At 37.8% G+C, this 19,068-nt stretch overlaps 1 protein-coding gene across 1 annotated transcript in view; it reads right to left on the bottom strand.

Annotated features, from left to right (window-relative positions):
* The window catches only part of unc13bb (unc-13 homolog Bb (C. elegans)), a 94,041-nt gene that overhangs the window by 47,542 nt on the left and 27,431 nt on the right, over positions 1–19,068 (bottom strand). The window contains exons 4-8 of the mRNA XM_051908488.1: positions 18,342–18,459; positions 18,022–18,145; positions 14,055–14,128; positions 12,100–12,157; positions 8,895–9,108 (exon numbers count right to left, since the gene is read on the bottom strand). Of these exons, the coding sequence (XP_051764448.1) occupies positions 8,895–9,108; positions 12,100–12,157; positions 14,055–14,128; positions 18,022–18,145; positions 18,342–18,459 (588 nt within the window). The remainder of the gene's footprint in view (positions 1–8,894; positions 9,109–12,099; positions 12,158–14,054; positions 14,129–18,021; positions 18,146–18,341; positions 18,460–19,068) is intronic.

Below are 19,068 nucleotides of genomic sequence, written 5' to 3'. Positions count from 1 at the left end.
GAAGCAACTCCAGATAGAATACCTCCTAATAGTGAAGACGACTGAGGAGTGGTCTGTTGTGGACTTGATCCACCAAACACAGAAAATAAACCTTTTCCTGGCAACTCATTAAAGACAGAAGGACCTGGACCATTACTCTCAACTTTATGCTCTGCATTGACTGTACTAGGCTGTGAACTTGGTCCAGAAAATATAGAAAATAGATTCTTTCCAGGAATTTCCTTTGATCCTGAAGCACCAGAGAAAATCCCACCAAGCATAGATCCAGTCTGAGAAGGAGCATTTTGAGAACCTGGCCCAGAAAACATTGACAACAAGCCTGAGGTTGCACCCTCTTTTGGTGGTACTACACCCTCAGCTGAAGAATCCTCCTGGTGTGCTGGTGACTTGTTTGATTCAGAAGATGCCAAACAACCATCAATTGCTGGCAATACATCTTGTAGGGGTTTTGGTGCTGATACAGTTGGATCACAGCTTGGTTTCTCACTTGGCTGAAGTGTAGCCCCACTGAGCTTCGACAAAAGATCTTTACCAGGGGATTCATTTGATAGTAGCCCACTTAAAGGTGAGGAGGGTTGAGAAGACCCTGGAAATGAAATTTGACCAGTGATAGTAGGAAAGTATTGACCTTGTGGCTCCTTTGACTCTTTACTATCAAGAGAAATAGAACTTGACACTGAATCTGGTTGTTGTGGGGATTGCTGATGGCTAGGTCCATTAGACAAGGAGGGTATTTCACTTACTGATTGCTCTTTACATGGCCCATTAGGTGGGACAACAGACTCAGGAGTCAAGCCACCCTGTACAGCTCTTGGGTGGCTGGCTGTTCCAGACCCTGCAAGTAAACCCTTTGATTGACTTTCATTAGGTGGTTCCTTTGTAAGAGTTGCTCCTGTTGCAGGAGAACAGACAGATTGTGGTGGAGAAATATGTTTAACTTTCTGCTCATTAGTAGGGACTGGAACTGGAACTCTGGTGGGTGGTGGTTGTGAGTTTTGTGCTCCAAACATAGAGAATAAGCCTTTTGCTGGACTCTCATTAGAGCTTGATGATCCACCTAATATACCACCAAAAATTGATCCTGCCTGTTGTGAAGAGGTTTGTTGCCCTGAACCACCAAACATAGAAAATATACTTTTACCCAGGGGCTCTTTTGGTTGCCCATTCCCTTGGGGTGCAGGCTGAGTGGTAGAGCGTGGTTGTGATGTCTGTTGGAAGTTAGGGCCACTGAACATAGATAGCAGTCCTGTTACTGGTGTATCTTTTGGTGGGTCAGCTCCAGAGCTAGGCGAAGTCTGCTGAGTGCTGGAACCACTAATCATAGAGAGTAATCCCATGGCTGAGGTTTCCTTTGGAGGGACAGTGTCAGGTGTTTGTTTTTGATTAGAAGAACCCAGTTCTGTTGAAGACTGCTGTGTACTAGTGCCACTGAATAAAGAAAATAAATTCAGACCTTGAGTCTCTTTCGGAGGAGCAGATCCTGGTGTGTGAGTTTGACTTGTGGATCCAGATTGTGGAGAAGTCTGTTGAATGCTGGAACCTCCAAACAAATTCAGGATGTTTTTGCCTAGTGGCTCTTTTGACGATGCACCATCCATTGATTCTTGAGGAGAAGCAGATCCAGTTTGAGATGGAGTTTGTTGCTGACCGGAACCACCAAATATAGACAGCATCCCTTTGCCTTCCTCTTTAGAGGCTGTGGTCCCAGAGAACATATCCACAACAGAGAAACCAAATAACCCACCAGACTGTTTGGAGGGGGCTTCTGGTTTTGTCTCCCCAGTTGGTGGCACAGTTTGAGATCTCCCTGGTGTTGGTACCTTGTTAGCATCGGCAGAAAATATCTGAGATGCAGACACACTCCTTCCCTGAAATGACTGTGATACACTAGGTAATTCTGACAGACCATCTTGTCCAAAGGTACTTACTGTTTGTTGTTTCTGAATTCCTTTAGGCATTGTTGTTGTTTGGAGGCATTCTTTGTTTAAATTGCTTATCATAGACGTTGATTGCAGGTGTGAGGGAGAATGTTGCAGATTTGTCTTTGATTGTGTGGGAGAAGAACTTTCTATGTTAAAAAAATCACCTATTGACCCAAAAAGGCTAGACATTCCAATTTTGTCCTGATTTGTGGTTGAATCTTTTATGCCAGCAGAAACAGATCCATCTTTCTCTGGTTGTCTAGATATTGGCTGAGTGGATTTAGAGGGCCTCTGACTTTACCTCCTCCTTTCCCACTGCTGTCTTGAAAAAGTTTAAAAACCCACCCAATTGCTCAGATGGCTTTCCACCATGTGTATCTACTGGCTCAGAAACGTCCAGAGAGGCAGATTTGGAGGTTACACTTGAGCAGTCTCTTGAAGTTGTAGCAGTAGAACCAATGGATGTTAAAGGAACAGAGGACTGTTGTGACATTGTAGCTTGTCTAGCCAGTTTGGGTTTCTGAGATGAGCTTAAAGCGGATGCACCTTGATGAATTTTGGAAGCTGGTGACTGTGTTGGAGATGTTAGTGAAACTCCAAATGTTGTTGAAATTGGTTTGGATGCCAACTGATTTGTACTCTCTGACTGAGTTGTTGCACAAGTGTCTTCCTTTATGATCTTTGATTTAAGACTCTGAAAACCTGTTGAGATAATATTTTTGGCTTGCTGATCAATAAGTCGAGTTTCGGGGGCTTTGATAAATTTGCTTTGAATTTGTCCTGGGTATGGAGCATCTTTGGCAGGAGGAGACCTTGAGGCAGTTGTGTTTTTGGCTGATTCTGAATCTGAGTTTTTGCCAACAATGGAGGACAGAAATGACGATATTTTCTTAATGGATCGATTTGGCTGCTCCTCTCCAGGCTGTACTCTCTTTCTCCACTCTTCTTCTGAAACATCATCTATATGCTTTACTTGTACTCCTGTGGCTGAATGGCGCCTCTGTTGAGGCTGGTAGCAGCTGTAGACACCTGTGGTAGGTGAATTTGTGATTGGGGTAGCACCAAATGAAATAGAAACCTTCTGGGATAGCAGTTCTTTTATTCCTCTACTGTTGAGATTTGCACAATTGTGGTTGGCACCATAAAATGAGAGGTCAACAGCTTCCTGAGAAGGATCCCAGTAGCCACAATTGTTCTGGAGCTGTTGTTTTGTATCCATCTTAACCTTGTTGAATTGATAATTGGAAAAGTCCAGAGCTTGCTGTCTTTGACGAAGAATGGAATCCTCAAACATCTGAGAGAAACACTCTAGGTTCAGATTCATGATTTGGTTACCTTTTCTATAGGCTGCTGACAAGTCAAGAGGTGCAGTAAGAAGTTCAGCTTCACTTTGGTCTTGCCCTGGAAGCCAAATGAGCTCATCTTCATTGTAGAGAGGAATCTTAAAACCACACACTTTAACCATCTCATTATACAACCAGGCACTAGGATAGAAGTCCCCTGTATTTCCCCACTCTTGTTCTGGGGCGCATGCATAGACATATTGCCCTGACTCATCCGTCAGTAGGGCATAAATATACTCATAATCAGTGTAGACAAAATATCCACAATCTCCATCATCTGCAGGCCACCACATCCCTTGGTCCAAAAGTGAAAGCCATTGCTGGTACCACTCTGACTCCTCAAGATAAACATGTTCCTCCATATCAATGTTGCTTGTTGAAGTGTAGTTCCAATGATTTGGTGTTGTAGCTACATTAACATAGCTTCCATTATTCCCAGGTTGACTGAAAATCTCTGATGTGCCTTGATAGATATACTGTCCATTAGCAGAGTAAGAAAGATGTGGAGGGGTTTCTGCAAAATATCCTTCATGATATGAAACACTGTTTAGACTGTAGCAACTCTCTGCACTAAACGAGTGGCACTTGCCAAATTTAGCATTATTTTTCATGCTCAAATTCAATACACCTTCAATCTCTTGGCTACTAATCACATCCAAACTGTTATGGCTATTCCATGCTCTCAGTCTCATTGAACTATTGGGAATATCTTTGGAATACTCCGGTTGATTATTGTTCTCTACCTGGCATCTCATCCATGTCTGAGTAGGGCAATATTGTTGATTAACATCCATATTTATATTATTGAGACACTGAGAAGATTTGTGGACTTCATCACTAGGTGTATTTCCATGTCCATCAGGATAACAGCCTAATGACTGATCATTCAGCTGTTGCCACAAAATAGATTCTTGGATCCATGAGTGTTCATCGTTGGGACTAAGTCCCAATGCATATGAAGAAGAGCCTTGTTGGTAACCATACTGTTCAGATATACTATGTAAGGATGGATAACTCTGTCTTAAATATTCCTGTGACATTACTGCTCGAGTCGGGTGACCAAGAGGGGGGCTACTAAGATTTTCAGTGCTATATGAAGTGTTTCTTACTTGACTTGAACGCAAAAAGTTTTGTGAGCTATATAAGAGGGGTAAATTACCAGTGCTATTTGATGTGTATGGAGTATGATTTTGTTGTGACCTTGCATAACTTGCTGGTGTCCTCAAATCAAGACTCTCTGTGTCACAAATGTTAGGCACATTTTTTAGGTCAGATACATTGTGACTCAAAAGTCCTATAGAATGTGATCCTTCCACAGACATGTCCTCCATTTTGGCAGGGGGAACCTCTGTTGTAATCCTGCTGAATATTCCAGATAAGAAACCTTGTTGATTAGTGGGCTTTTGGTTCTGTATTTCAGCTTGATTCTGAGAGGGTAGTTGAGGTAGTTGTCTTTTTGATTGACCTTGCTGAGTGGAAAACTCTGTTGGTATGTGTTGCTGCTCCTGTTTCTGCTCAAATGAATTCTGTCTGTTTGGTGATACGTCTTCAGGATGTGAGGATGTGAGCTTACTGAGAAGACCAGACAAAATTCCTGACTGAGAGGATGTATCTTGCCTTGCCACAGGAGAACTCTGTTTTGTCACAATCGACTGCTGCAAACAAGCATGTTCATTGTTTTCCTTTGTATCAAGTGGTGTATTCAGTTCCTGTGACTCAGTAGAGGATATTTTAAGAAAGGAAGAGAAGAGACCACCTGACTGGGGTTTTTGTTTAAATGAATTATCTTGAGATGAGTGGCTTTGTCCCATCACATTTGTTTTTGGCTGGAGTGGAGAGGACTGATTGTTATATGCATGTTTTTGTTGTGTTGACTGAGAGACAGAAACATCTGATGTGGCAAACCTGAAAAGGTCAGATCGAAGACCATCTTGTTGAGAAGGTCCTTGATGGGATAAACTTTGTCCAGGGGCATCTAATATGCCTTTCTGATGTTGGTCTGATAGCTGATTTTGGATTCTGGACTGCTGAGGAAGGTTGCGACTCTGTCCCTCTGCAATATTCTTGACAGGATCTTGTTGAGAACTCACACTTGATATTTGTTGCTCCTGTGACATTTTTGTTTGAGTGTCTGACACCTTGTCAGTAGTGGCAAATCTGAAAAGGCCAGACAAAATACCCCCCTGTTGAGGTTGTGCACTTGCAAATTTTGACTTTTGCTCAGAGAATGGACTAAGTTTTTGGAGAGGTCTATGTGTCGATTCATTTTCTGTGGAGGAAACATTTAACAGCCCTGAGATAAGAGGATTAGATGCACTTTGCTGGGGGTGAGTTTGGTTCTGTTGATTTATTATTTGAGCAGACTGACTCTTTTGTTGTGACTGATTGAATTGAGTACCTGCTGTCATATCACCTGTTGAAGCAAATTTCATGAATCCTGAGAGTAAGCCTCCTTGTTGTGATTGATTAGGAGATGCTCGGGCATCTGATGCATCATCAGAGGCAGCTGATTTAAACAAACTAGAAAATGGGCCCTGACGTTCATATTGAGATGTTTTTTGCTCTGTAACATGAGGGAATTCAGTTGGACCAGGATGTTGGTGCCTAAATTGCATCTGTTCTTTAGCAGAAACTGGTTTCTGATGTTGCATCCTAGGTACATTCGGATTTGACCCTGGAGAAGGTGGAGAGCTCTGAATATTAGGCCTTTGGGTAGGTGGTGTAACAGGTTGCAGATCTTCGGTTGGTGCCATCTTAAAAAGACTAGAAAACCAGCCTGTTTCCGTGTTCACCTTAGCCGTTGCCTCAAGGGGTTCTTTATGGTTCTGTGTTGTTGATTTTGTATGGTCAGGAACTGAAGATGGAAATACACCTGTAATTCTGTTTGTGGCAGGAAGAGTTTGATCTGTCTTAACTGAATTTTGTGACATACTTCTGGTTGTACTTAAATCCTCACCAGTTGCAAACTTAAGAAATCCAGAAAACAGCCCCCCTTCTGCCTTTTGAGGTTGTGGGACAGATACATTGTCAGATGAGACAAAAGGCTGCTTTATTTCTGAAGGTTTTTCTATTCTAATGTCTTCCGCTGATCTGAAGACAGGAAAAACTGTCTGTGTTTGAGTCTGAGGAGGCACTGGATGTCCAGGTAAGATTAATGAACTGAGAGATTTCTTAAAAGGACTAAAAAATCCTGACTCCTCGGCTGATTTTTGTGTTAGAGGCTTAATGTGCGTTTTCTCACTATTTATCGCATTAGAGGTAGTTTTAGGCATTTTAAGGTTTTCGCCATTAGCGACTTGATATGCATTTGACATTTTACTGTGATTTGTATTGCCATTCAAAACTCTGGACTGTTCACCTGGCTTCTTTTCCCTTGCATCAAAATCTTTCTGAAAATAACTTTTATCCATTCTATTCATAACATTTTCTCCAGTGAAAATGTTCCCATTTTCCAGCACTGAATTCACAGAGGATGGTATCTCTTTGTGAGCTGTGACAGCACTGTATTTGTTGTACTCATTTCTGATTGGTTGAGTTGACTGTTCTACCCCTTGTAAGTTGGCATCAGATGGCTGGGAAGATGAAAGAGATAGCATTGAAAACTTCCTATCAGACTGAGGATCCTGAGTAGGTGATACCACAGCTACTGGTGTGGGACTTGCAGACTTTGGCATGAAGGAAAACAATTTTGATATACCAGAAGTAACTGGAACACTACTTGGTGCCTCTGATTGTTCAACAGACTTAGACTCCACTTGTTTTGAGCTTAACACAACTTTATCTGTTAAAGAGCTAAATAATGAGCTCATGGCATTCTTCATCCCTGCCACTCCATGGTCAGAAGCACCACTTGAATTTTGTTCTTTGGCATCTATGGGTTTTTCTTTTACTTCCTTAGAGGTGATCCCTTGCTCATCAACAGATTCTGTTCTTGCACTACCCTGAGATGACAGCCTTGATTTGTTAGACTTGGGTAAGGATCCATATTTACTGATCTCCTCTTCTTTTTCAGCTAGATATTCTGATACAGTTTCAACCAGGCACTGCAGTTCATCCATAGGATCAACATATTCATCACTAGGTTCCTCTACAGGAGACAGCATGACCTCTGGAGCCCATCCACCAATTTTACACTTTCCACTTTTCTTATCACGGTAACCTTGAAGCCTCTCAGTTTGGCTGCCATATGTTGAGAGATATCCATAGTGGCTGTAATTCCTCCTCTCCTCACTCCTGAGTGCCTTAGCTAAAGAGGTCATTTCCTCTAACTCCTCCTCAGAGCCAATGGAATATTGTAGCTCATCTGAGCCCTCAGAATCAAAGCCTACATCTTCCCTCAGTCTAGCTGCTTCTTCCTCTTGATATGCGACATAATTCTCCAGTGTGTTTTCTAGCTTGTTTTTGGCCCACATTCTAGTTTTGTAAAGTAAGCCATTTTTGTATGGTTTCAGGCATGGCATCATGTTTTCATCAGCCTCTTCCATTTCTTTCACTTGACGCAACACAAGCTCGCTTCGTTTTTGACGAAGAAATGCAAGATCGGGAGGGAAATGCTCTGCTCCGACATGCTCCAGTCCTCCTGGGTCACGGATTTTTTTCTTTCGCCTTCGGTCAATAGTGGCATAGCCTTCTGGGTAAGCAGAATTTAATGAAGCATTTTTATTTTTTATTGGAGACAGCTGGTTGACTATAGGGTCATTGTAAGCCTTTTCAATATGAACAAGATCATCTTGTCTGTCATGCTCCTCAATCCATGTCTGTTTCTCGCTATCAAGGAAATCACCCAGGGTACTTTTACCCTGTGGTTTGTATTTGATCTCCCAATCCTCCACACCCATGCCTGAATCTACTGGGACAATCCTAACTCTACCCCTCTGATTAGGAACTCTAGTGGAGATTAAAAAGGATGGAAGAGGATAAAAAAGGTAGGGGGAAAAAAAGGAAGAGAAAAATGTATTTCAACATTAGAGATAAAAGCTGCTGACAGCAAAAACATGATAATAGTGATGCACTAAAGCAATGACAAAGCTTTGCAGTTTAAGTAAAGTTGTACATTCCTTATAATACCATGAAATGCCTTTCACCTCACTGACAAATAGATTTTTAATACCCCCCTCCCCCAACCATAACTTAATGATCACAAGAAATACAATCTCTCGTCTGTATTTTTTTAAAAGGGATCTGATGCAATAGAATTATCCGGATTAACTCTGTGCTGGGCCACACAAGAGACTCTGATTAACCACAATCTCGGAATACCACATTTCAGTTTTTTCTCTTACACAAATCACAAGTCTAATAGTCTAGAAATCCATTCTCAGATTGCAAGTTTAAATGTTGAGCATAACAAACAAGGATGATCTGCAACCAGCAGGATATTTGCCAGAACACAAAACAATGAATCTAAAACAAACAAACAAACAAACAAACAAAAAAAAAAAGATAATTATAAAAAATATTTATATTACTTAATATATGTTACATATTTTTTAGAACTGATTTATTGACATATCTGTCCCAAAATCATTACGTTCAGTGCTAAAAGTGTAAAACAGGTGCAGGTGTACACAAAGTAACAAGATAAATAGTATGCATGCATGCATACTGTACTTATAGTAACTGAACGTACCTGCTTGCATGGTGATCCCTATAGTCAAATTCAAAGCTGTGCAAAGAGTCAGCACAGGAGTCCATGTGATGCTGAAAGCGTGGCCCCATGGGATACTGGTGAAGTGAAGAGTTAGGCTGGGCTGTGGTGTGGTAGCGGGGAGGCAAACTACTGCTTGTCTCACTCCTATAGTCACTGTCTCGATCATCCACCGCACTGTCCAGGTCATCCAAAGCTAGATAGGGTGAGGCAGAAAGGTCAGGATGGAAATACCGCAAACACAGTGCCCTCAACACTTATTGGCACCCTTAGTATAATATAAGCAAAGGCGGCAATGAAAATAAATCTGCATTGTTTATACTTTTGATCTTTCATTCAAAAAATTCATTATGAAATAAATGCTAGTTCACGTTGGCCACAATTATTGGCACCCAATTATTGCAACGTCCTTTTCCCAAGATAACTGCTCTGAGTGTTCTTCTAAAATACCTGATGAGTTTGGAGAACACCTGACAAGATATCAGAGACCATTCCTTCATACAGAATCTCTACAGATCCTTCAGATTCCCAGCTCCATGTTGGTGGTGCTTCTCTTTAGTTCACTTCACTCATTTTCTTTAGGGTTCAGGTCAGGGGACTGGGATGGCCATGGCAGAAGCTTCATTTTGTGCTCAGTGACACATTTTTGTGTTGGTTTTGATGTTTGTTTTGGATCATTGTCCCGATGGAAGATCCAATCACGGCCCATTATAAGATTTCTGGCAGAAGCGGTCAGGTTTTGATTTTAATCTGTTAGTATTTGATAGAATCCATGATGCCATGTATCTGAACAAGATGTCCAGGACCTCCAGCAGAAAAATAGGCCCACAACATTAAAGATCCAGCAGTATATTTAACCGTGGGCATGGGGTACTTTTTATCCATGTGTGCACCAAACCCATCTGGTGGGTTTGCTGCCAAAAAGCTCTTTTTTTAGTTTCATCTGACCATAGAACCAGGTCCCTTTTGAAGTTCCAGTCTTGTCTGACAAATGAATATGCTGGAGATTGTTTCTGGATGAGAGCAGAGGATTTTTTCTTGAAATCCTCCTGAAAAACTTGTGGGATGTAGGTGCTGTTTGATCATTTTCTTTAGGCTTTCTGAGACTCAAGACGCAATTCTCCAGCTGTGATCCTTGGAGAGTCTTTGTCCACTCAAACTTTCCTCCTCACTGTGCATTAGGACGATATAGACACACGTCCTCTTCCAGGCAGATTTGTAACATCTTTAGTTGATTGGAACTTAATTATTGCCCTGATGGTGGAAATGGGGATTTTCAATGCTTTAGCTTTTTTCTTATAGCCATTTTCTATTTTGTGAAGCTCAACCATCTTTTGCTGCACATCAGAACTATATTATTTGTTTTTCTCATTGTGATGAATGATTAAGGGAATTTGGCCTTTGTGTTTACACATAATTATACTCCTGTGGAACAGGAAATCATGGCTGGACAATTTCATGCTCCTAGTCACCCTGGTGTGCTAAAAAAAAAAAAAAAAATTAAATATGAATGGGAATATACTTCAGAGATATCTTACTCATAAGAATTTCTAGGGGTGCCAATAATTGTGGCCAACATGTATTGGAGATAAACATGCATTTCATAATGTGAGTTCCCCCCCACTTTCAATTGTTTTACTTCGATGAAAGGTTAGAATTTTGTGAATGTTTTGAACGAAAGCAAAAGGATAAACAATGCAGATTTATTTTCACAGCTGCCTTTGCTCATATTTACTAAGGGTGCCAATATTTGTGGAGGGCACTGTATATTATATATATATTATATATATATATATATATACACACACACACACACACACACACACACACACACATACATACATACATACATACATTATATATATATACATACATACATATATATACACATACATACATATATATACATACATATATATATATATATACATACATATATATATACATACATATATATATACATACATATATATATATATATATATATATACACACATATATACATATACACACACACACATACTTATGTATACATATATATTCAAATAAATATATAACAGATTACTTGAAAATTGTAAAACTAAATCTTTTTGATTATCCAAGTGAAATCAAATGTGTCTCTCTGAAACAAAGTAGCCACACAATATAAAAGAGTAGAAGGAAGTAAATGCAGGACAACTGAAACAGGGAGCTCACAATGTACACAAAGAACAAATCATTATCTCAACAGGGTAAAAATTCAAGGAAATTTGGGAAAAAGGTGCATCCCATTTAAACAAAGCATCCAAATATTTATGTAAATTACGGTTTCCTAGAATAGAATGTGTGCAATGCATAACTAAGGTTTTACAGGATGCAAATCTACACTGCGGTCAAATAAATATTTTAGAAACTGAGCAAGATGTACAAACAGGAGTTTGTCTAAAATTTGAAAATGGCATATACAGAGTATGTAAAAACCTCTAAAACCTATATCATCCCTTATTTACTTGGAAGATGCTTTTCATGAAGCATTACCCAGTAAAATAAGGTGAGTCTAAATTTTAATCATATAATTAAACTATCAGGTTTTTATGGTCAAATATTTTCAGCTATTTATTTTTTTTTTTTACACCTTTTTAAATATTTCAACACAATTTTAACATTAAAGAGCTTGTTATTATAAACCTAGCTGCCAATATTTACATTTGCCATGCAAAAAAATATTTATAAAATGTAAAAATCTGTGTAAAATCTGTGGGGTTGTATTGAGATTTTATCTATGCAAGTGTGCCTGCAAATCTCAACACTTAGGGCACATATAAAAGTACAGAAGTAATTTTAAGGGTCCAGGGAAGTTCTAGGGAATAATCTAGAGTAAAGGGTTACTATATGTAGAATAACATACTCTGGCTGTCGGCCCATCCAAAATAGTTGCCTGGTGAGGTTAAAAATCAAGAGTGAGAGAAGATGTGCAAAAACAAAATCATTTACAAAAACTGACATTTTGGTTCTAATGTGAATTTTCTTGTCTTTGATACAAATGCAAGATGCTTTAGTGAATATATGTAAACAGATATGCAGTGAACAGATTGTATGTTAACATATACACTACTCGAAGGTGACAAGAAGAGGCATGTGAAGATAAAGGAGTGAAGCATCATGCATGATGCCGTGGCTCCATCTAGTGTGAGATGTTGTCACTCACAGCATTGAGAGGCAGCACAGGGCAGAGGGCGTCCCGCTACTTCATCCTGTAAGGGAAACTAACACAAGGAGAGAAAAAGAAGAGGATAAGAGTAAACATGAAAAAAGTATAAAGTATGCTTAGGAAACTAATTGTTAACAACCTCAGTTACTGGACATGCATATTCCAATAAATAACCATTAAATTGCATGCACATCCACTGCAAAACTCACTTCAAACAAATACAATATGATATATATCGTAAAACTGGTTAATTTAAGGACTACCTTTAATTGGCTTGATTTTGCAGAAGATGTCAATTATTGGACATGGATACATGATTACACTGATAAACATCTGCTGTAATAATAATTATATTTTTATTTCATTAGCGAACCTTTCCAAAACCCAAGGTCGCTTTACAAAACAAGAAAAAAAAAAATCAAATATTAAATACTTGGAGTATAACATGTCACACCACAGGACATGTCAATTTCAAACTACAAGTATTTGAACAGCATGCTGATAATTGTTTAAAAATAAATCATGCATGCAGTTTTTATGACCTTGTATGTATTAGAGGGACTACATGGAATATTTGTACTTTTGTACTATTATAAATTGTCACACCACAGGACCATTTAAAATGAATCAGTCGAGGTCTAGACACATTTCTTATACACATAAATATTTAGCAAAAATCTTGATGATGATTATAACGCAAGGTCATGGACAATTACCCATATATATGTTTTATTAATCTGGTCACATTAATAGACAGCAAAAAAAAAAAAAAAAAAAAAAAAAAATCACTGCTCAAAGTACACACACATGCTGATCCCATACCAATCCTGTGACGCTAATTATTAGATAACCAAGAGGGAAACAGAGGAGAAAAAAAAACATATATATATATAATTAGACCTGCATTTATAACTCACAGACTACAACAAATCCACCTACATTATTTAATATAAGAATTTATAAGTGCAAAAAGTAAGTAAGAATAGACAAACTAAATAATGAAAAATTAGATAATGACAAATTTATGGTGTTTTACAAAAGGGTGATGGTGGTTCAGATATAAATGATATTCACCCAACTCAAATTACAGGACACCTTCAAGTAATAACATAACATTTTAAAACTTAAAAGGTAACACTTTTTTACAATGTTCTCCTGTTAAATATGTTACACGTAGTTACTATAGTAATACTGACTATAAATTATGCATAATTACATGCAACTAACCCTAAACCAGAACAAACCTTAAATCTCCCTAACCCTATGGTAAGTACATACTTAAATGTATAATTACAGTGTAACAAAGACACCTTATAATCAAGTTTAACCACTGAAAATTAATATTACTGAATAGTTTACAGCTCTATGGTACAAATACTTTTAGCTGTCAGGGATGACGTGTTTTTAAAGCAGAAAGTCAAAGTGAGATATTAAAGTGGTACATTAAATATGTTAATAACCATTTAAAAATATAATAGTCAAAAATAAGATAATTGGATGATATCAAGTTCAACAGACATTTAAATATTTTTAAATTCATTCATACACTTTCTATTTCATAACTAGTGTTACAATTACCCACAATCTCACAGCTATGATCTTGAATTTTTAGACAGAAGAAAAATAATGGTCATCAAAAATGTAATTTTTTCTCTCAAAATGTATCTAGTCTCTTTAGTTATGCTCATATTACTCCAAAGTAAAATACATAATGTAAGCAATGCTAAATAAAGTAATTTTGTGATTTCTGGTAAACATCGTCTACACTTTGCTTTCAAATGCAAAACACAATGTGAATGCATTCCTAAAATTGTCATGCCACCTCGTCAATCTCTTCTCATTAAATTATATGGCAACGACATTCAGCGTGAACTGTTGTTTGGGTACTAAATCCCCATGTACTGAAATATTGAAGTCATGCTGTTGTTTTGTTGCACATGCACAGGTCTTACCTCATCGTGAATGCCCATAGCATTGATGCGTTCCAGTTTGCCGGTCCAGTATCGAGCTTCATCCTCTGGGATTTCTGCAAAAGAGGTAGTGAGTCATGAGTGTTGCAGTCTAAGACATAAAACTTCATGCAAACCATATAAATGTGCTAAGACGTTATGATTATGTATTCAGCCCTTTTAAATGTATAATGAGCTACTTGGCCGAGGGACCTCAAAAATAGTTCGGCAGTTTAAAAAAAAACACATTACATGACACTTCACTTTAAAAGCAAGTACAGGGACAAAGGGATCTTGTGCTGTCCAACTAAAGCTCTATTTATTGCAAAACATTAAGGGGCATGAAAAAACATGGTTCTTTTAAGAACTCAACGGTTCACTGAAAGGAACCAAATATGGTTCTTCTACTTCAAAAACCCCTTTTGGAAACCTTAATTTTTAAGAGTGTAGGCATTAAAGGGTTAGTTCACTCAAAAATGAAAATTCTGTCATTAATTACTCACCTTCATGTTGTTCCACACCTGTAAGACCTTCGTTCATCTTCAGAACACAAATTAAGATATTTTTGATAAAATCAGATGGTTTAGTGAGGCCTCCATTGACAGCAAGATAATTAACTTTTTCAAATGCCCATAAAGTTACTAAAGACATATTTTAAACAGTTCATGTGACTACATGTTATGAAGCGATGAGAATACTTTTTGTGCCAAAAAAAAAAAAAAAAAAAAAAAAAAAAACCTTTATTCAACAATATGTAATGATGGGGGATTTCAAAACACTGCTTCATGAAGCTTCGAAGCTTTACAAATCTTTTGTTTTGCAGCAGTGGTTCAGAGTGTGTATCAAACTGCCAAAGTCATGCGAATGTTTCGAAACACTTATGACATAACAAAGCCTCGTTTACTGAAATCACGTGACTTTGGCAGTTTGATACATGCTCCGAACCACTGATTCAAAACAAAAGATTCGTAAAGCTTCGAAGCTTCATGAAGCAGTGTTTTTGAAATCCCCAATCACTAGTTATTGTTGAATAAAGTCGTTCATTTTGGTTTTTTTTGGCGCAAAAAAAGTATTCTCGTCGCTTCATAATATTAAGGTTGAACCACTGTAGTCACATGAACTGTTTTAAATATGTCTTTAGTAACTTTCTGGAAAAAGTAACTAAAGTTTGAAAGTGTTAATTATCTTGCTGTCAATGGAGGCCTCACTGAGCCATCGGATTTCATCAAAAATATCTTAATTTGAGTTCCGAAGATGAACAAAGGTCTTACGGGTGTAGAATGACATGAGGGTGATTAATTAATGACATAATTTTCATTTTTGGGTGAACTAACCCTTTAATAAAATTCTAGTATGTGTAGACATACTTTGTGCAACCATTTAACAAAAAGTCATACAGGTAGCAAAATAAATAAATAAATAAAATAAATACTGAAATCTGTTTATGTGTTTGCAGCAAAGAGACCATATAAAGCACATTCATATGTAGAAACCAGATTAAATCTTAAAGTTTGAAGGATAAGAGTCTTTTATGTTTTACAGTCGTTATCATAGCTACACTTTAATAAGAATTTTTCGAAGTTGTGAATAAAACAAAGATTATTGGAGTACGTTTGACAAGAAAATATTATTTAAGCCTTTCTACTTCAAAGTTTCAATGTGCTGCTGTTTCTTAGAAATTGCTAGTAAATTTCACAAATAATTACAGAGTGAACATTTTTCAAAGTACGTCCCTCACCAATGGTTTTTTTTTTTTTTCTTTTTTTTTTTTCACTGTGATTTATATTTATTGATCACTGAACAATCAGATCCAATTTCATTGCCAAACGAAAATGCTGTCAGCCCTGATTTGAAAACAATTTGGAATTGGTTGCAATGTGAACAAAGCCTAAGATACTGTGTGCAGTGTCCTTTGAAGGCACATGGGATACTGAACACGAGGAGTAGCAGCTTCAAAGTGCTCGGATAAAACAGTCAGGCTTATGAATGGGATCAATGGCAGGTACCCAGGCCAAATGCGCCGCTTACGAAGGTTCGACCTTTCACATCCCAACAACCTGCACCATCGCTGCACTTTATTTACAGCCCATAGCTCCACTCACAATGAAGACACAGCTGGCAAAAATTTAAATATTTTTGTGACACAAAAAGGTGAAAATCAAAGTGATAATTCAACCAGCAACTGAATAGCTCAAGTCTCCTTTTATCTATCTGCTGCATGGATTCTCAGGAAACAGTGCCATTCATGCCTAAAAAGCTTCTTTTTTTTTTTTTTTTTTTTTTTTTCCTGTTTTTACATTTTACCATTTCATTTTTAAAAATTACAAAAGTTACCCACTATTTAACTTCATAACAGTGTATACTGGATAAACACATTTTGGAGAGACAGTTTGATAACTGTTTTATTAGAAAGAAAGAAGCTGCCTGAAGGAGATTCACTCAACCCTGATGACATTCAACAAATCAATGAAAAGCAAAAGCACCAGAGAGGCAGACGGGATTGATCTAGCAAATCTGGTCAAGTTTTTCATATTTTCATTTTTTAAAAATTTAATACACATTTATAACACTATATATTGTGTTATATTACCTTGTCAGTAAATGACTGAAAATGAATTAACTTTGCTGCGAAGCTGTCTCTAATAATACGCCTGAGGGAGTGACGGCAAATTTCACATTCAATTCAATTCAATTCAATTCAATTTATTGTCATTAAGCCAAAGTACGAATACAAAGCCAATGAAATAGAGTTAATTTCCAACAAGGATGCAGAATAAAATAGCAAGTATTCCACGTAGTGCAAATTTCACATCTTTCTCTCTTCTGACAAATGTAATCAATATCTCTATATTTTTTCCCTCTTTTGGAAAATCGTGGAAACTCTATCAATGATTAATGAATTTTTTTTTTTTTTGCTTTTGCTATTGGAACAAATAGTAATACAAAATTACATTCACTGTCATCTCCCATTCACTGCTATAGAAGTTCACCCAACTATGACAACTTCCGCTTCTGAGAACCCCAGAGATGTGAAAAGGGTCCATAAGATGCATTAAAGGGGACCTATTATGCCCCTTTTACAAGATGTAATAAGTTTCTGGTGTCCCCATAATATATCTGAAGTTTCAGCTTAAAATACCCCACAGATCATTTATTATAGCTTGTCAAATTTGCCCCTATTTGGGTATGAGCAAAAACACACAGTTTTTGTGTGTGTCCCTTTAAATGCAAATGAGCTCCTGCTCCTAGCCCCCTTTCTAGAAGAGGGCGCAGCTTTAACAGCTCACGCTTCAGTTGCTCAACAACAACAAAGCTAGAGAATCTCACACAGCCAAAATGACGATTGTCAGTAACGGTGTTCAGCCTTACATTGTTCAACCCGGAGTCGGACACTGATGGAGAGACTCAGGAAGAAGTTACAACTTTTAGAATGCAAATGGACGTTTCTGAACTGGTTAGTGGATAAATTTATGTAGTTGCTGTGGAGTTGATTCAGCTCATCAACTAGCATGTGCTGTCATGTTAATCTTTTGTGCAAATCCAGCATTGAGTTGACCCTCGTTTGTGAAGCAGTCCGGCGTAAAATGGCCGCATGGTAACAATACTCTACTACAACAACTCTTCCTCTTCTCTAAAGCAGCCCAACATGGCCTCACCCTATTTGTTGCCTGTTCCCGGGGGCAGGGTTTATGCAAATTTTAGGGTTTGTGATGTCACCAACCCGGGAAGAAGCTAGTTGTAGTCCCTACTAGCCATTTGTTGTAGTCCTCAAAAAGCAATTACCGCAAAAGAAAATATCTCCCTTTGCATTGAACTTTGAGTGTTGTAACTTTGCAGATGTTGTTTATGCTCTAACAACAACATTGCACACTAACTAAAGTTTAAAAAGTGAAATCATAATCAAGGACCCCTTTAAATAACACTTTTTTTTTTTTAATAATACAAAGGAATTTTAAAGAGTGAATCTTACCGAAGGGCAGTTCAAAGCGAGTGTCTAGCAGGACTCTGTGTGGTGTTGGGTTTTTAGTCCCATATATCTCATCTGCCTTCATCAGAACTTCAGAGTCCAGAAATATCCATTCGCCAGGGCCCTCCTGTTCAAAGGAAAGGTAATTCATTACATTAAACAGCATGAACATGCATAGAAAAGAGAGGAATATTTAGAAACACTTGAATTAATGACTAAGTTCACTGAAATTAATCTGTGTGATACAACTAAAACATCCCATAGGAAATGTATTTTAACATGGAATGATGTAAGATATTGTTAGAGGTGAAGGAACTCCTGACCTCCTCTGAATGGCAGATGCTTTTGAGCGGGATCCAGGCTGTTCCTAACATGGTGTCCCAGATGAGACCTTTGTTCCACACCTCTATAATGAGGCCCAGGTCCAGTCGGCTGATCTCACTGAAGCCCACAAATAGAACAGAAAGATGCTTCAATAAAGAAAAGTTTTTTTATTCGTTTCAGTCAGCAGTGTGTGTAACTGTTGTTCATGTTTAAGCGCCTTATAAAATGCCTGTAATATATTTACATAGTGTAACATGTTTTGCTAATAGTTTCTTGAAGGAGCTTCTCTTTCAGCTGTAAAAATGTTACAGAACCGTTCAAAAGTATAAATGTAAATTAATGAAAAGTGATTAAATACATTAATAATGTTACAAAATGTTTCTATATGAAATAAATGCTGTTTTGAACTCTCTATTCAGCAGAGCTGAATAGAAATTCACTGAAAACTGGAGTAATGCTAAAAATTCAGCTTTGCATCACAGGAATAAATTACATTACATTGTTCTACTGTATTTCATCAAATAAATGCAGGCTTGGATAAGAGTCTTCTTTCAAAAACATTCAAACTTTTGAACGGCAGTATATATGTGAAGACAAAGGAAGCAATGTGTTAATAAATGACCTTCCATAAACTTGCACCACCACTCCAGTGTAATGAGTGCCTGATCTCCATATTTTTACAGTCTGTGGGGCACTTCACAACACCACCAAGTGGGAAAGGACAAA

Source organism: Ctenopharyngodon idella, chromosome 10 (assembly GCF_019924925.1).
Source record: "Ctenopharyngodon idella isolate HZGC_01 chromosome 10, HZGC01, whole genome shotgun sequence".
In the NCBI taxonomy this organism is placed as follows: Eukaryota; Metazoa; Chordata; class Actinopteri; order Cypriniformes; family Xenocyprididae; genus Ctenopharyngodon; species Ctenopharyngodon idella.
The sequence above is the reverse complement of the archived record's forward strand: the minus strand, read 5'-3'. Positions and strand labels throughout refer to the sequence as shown.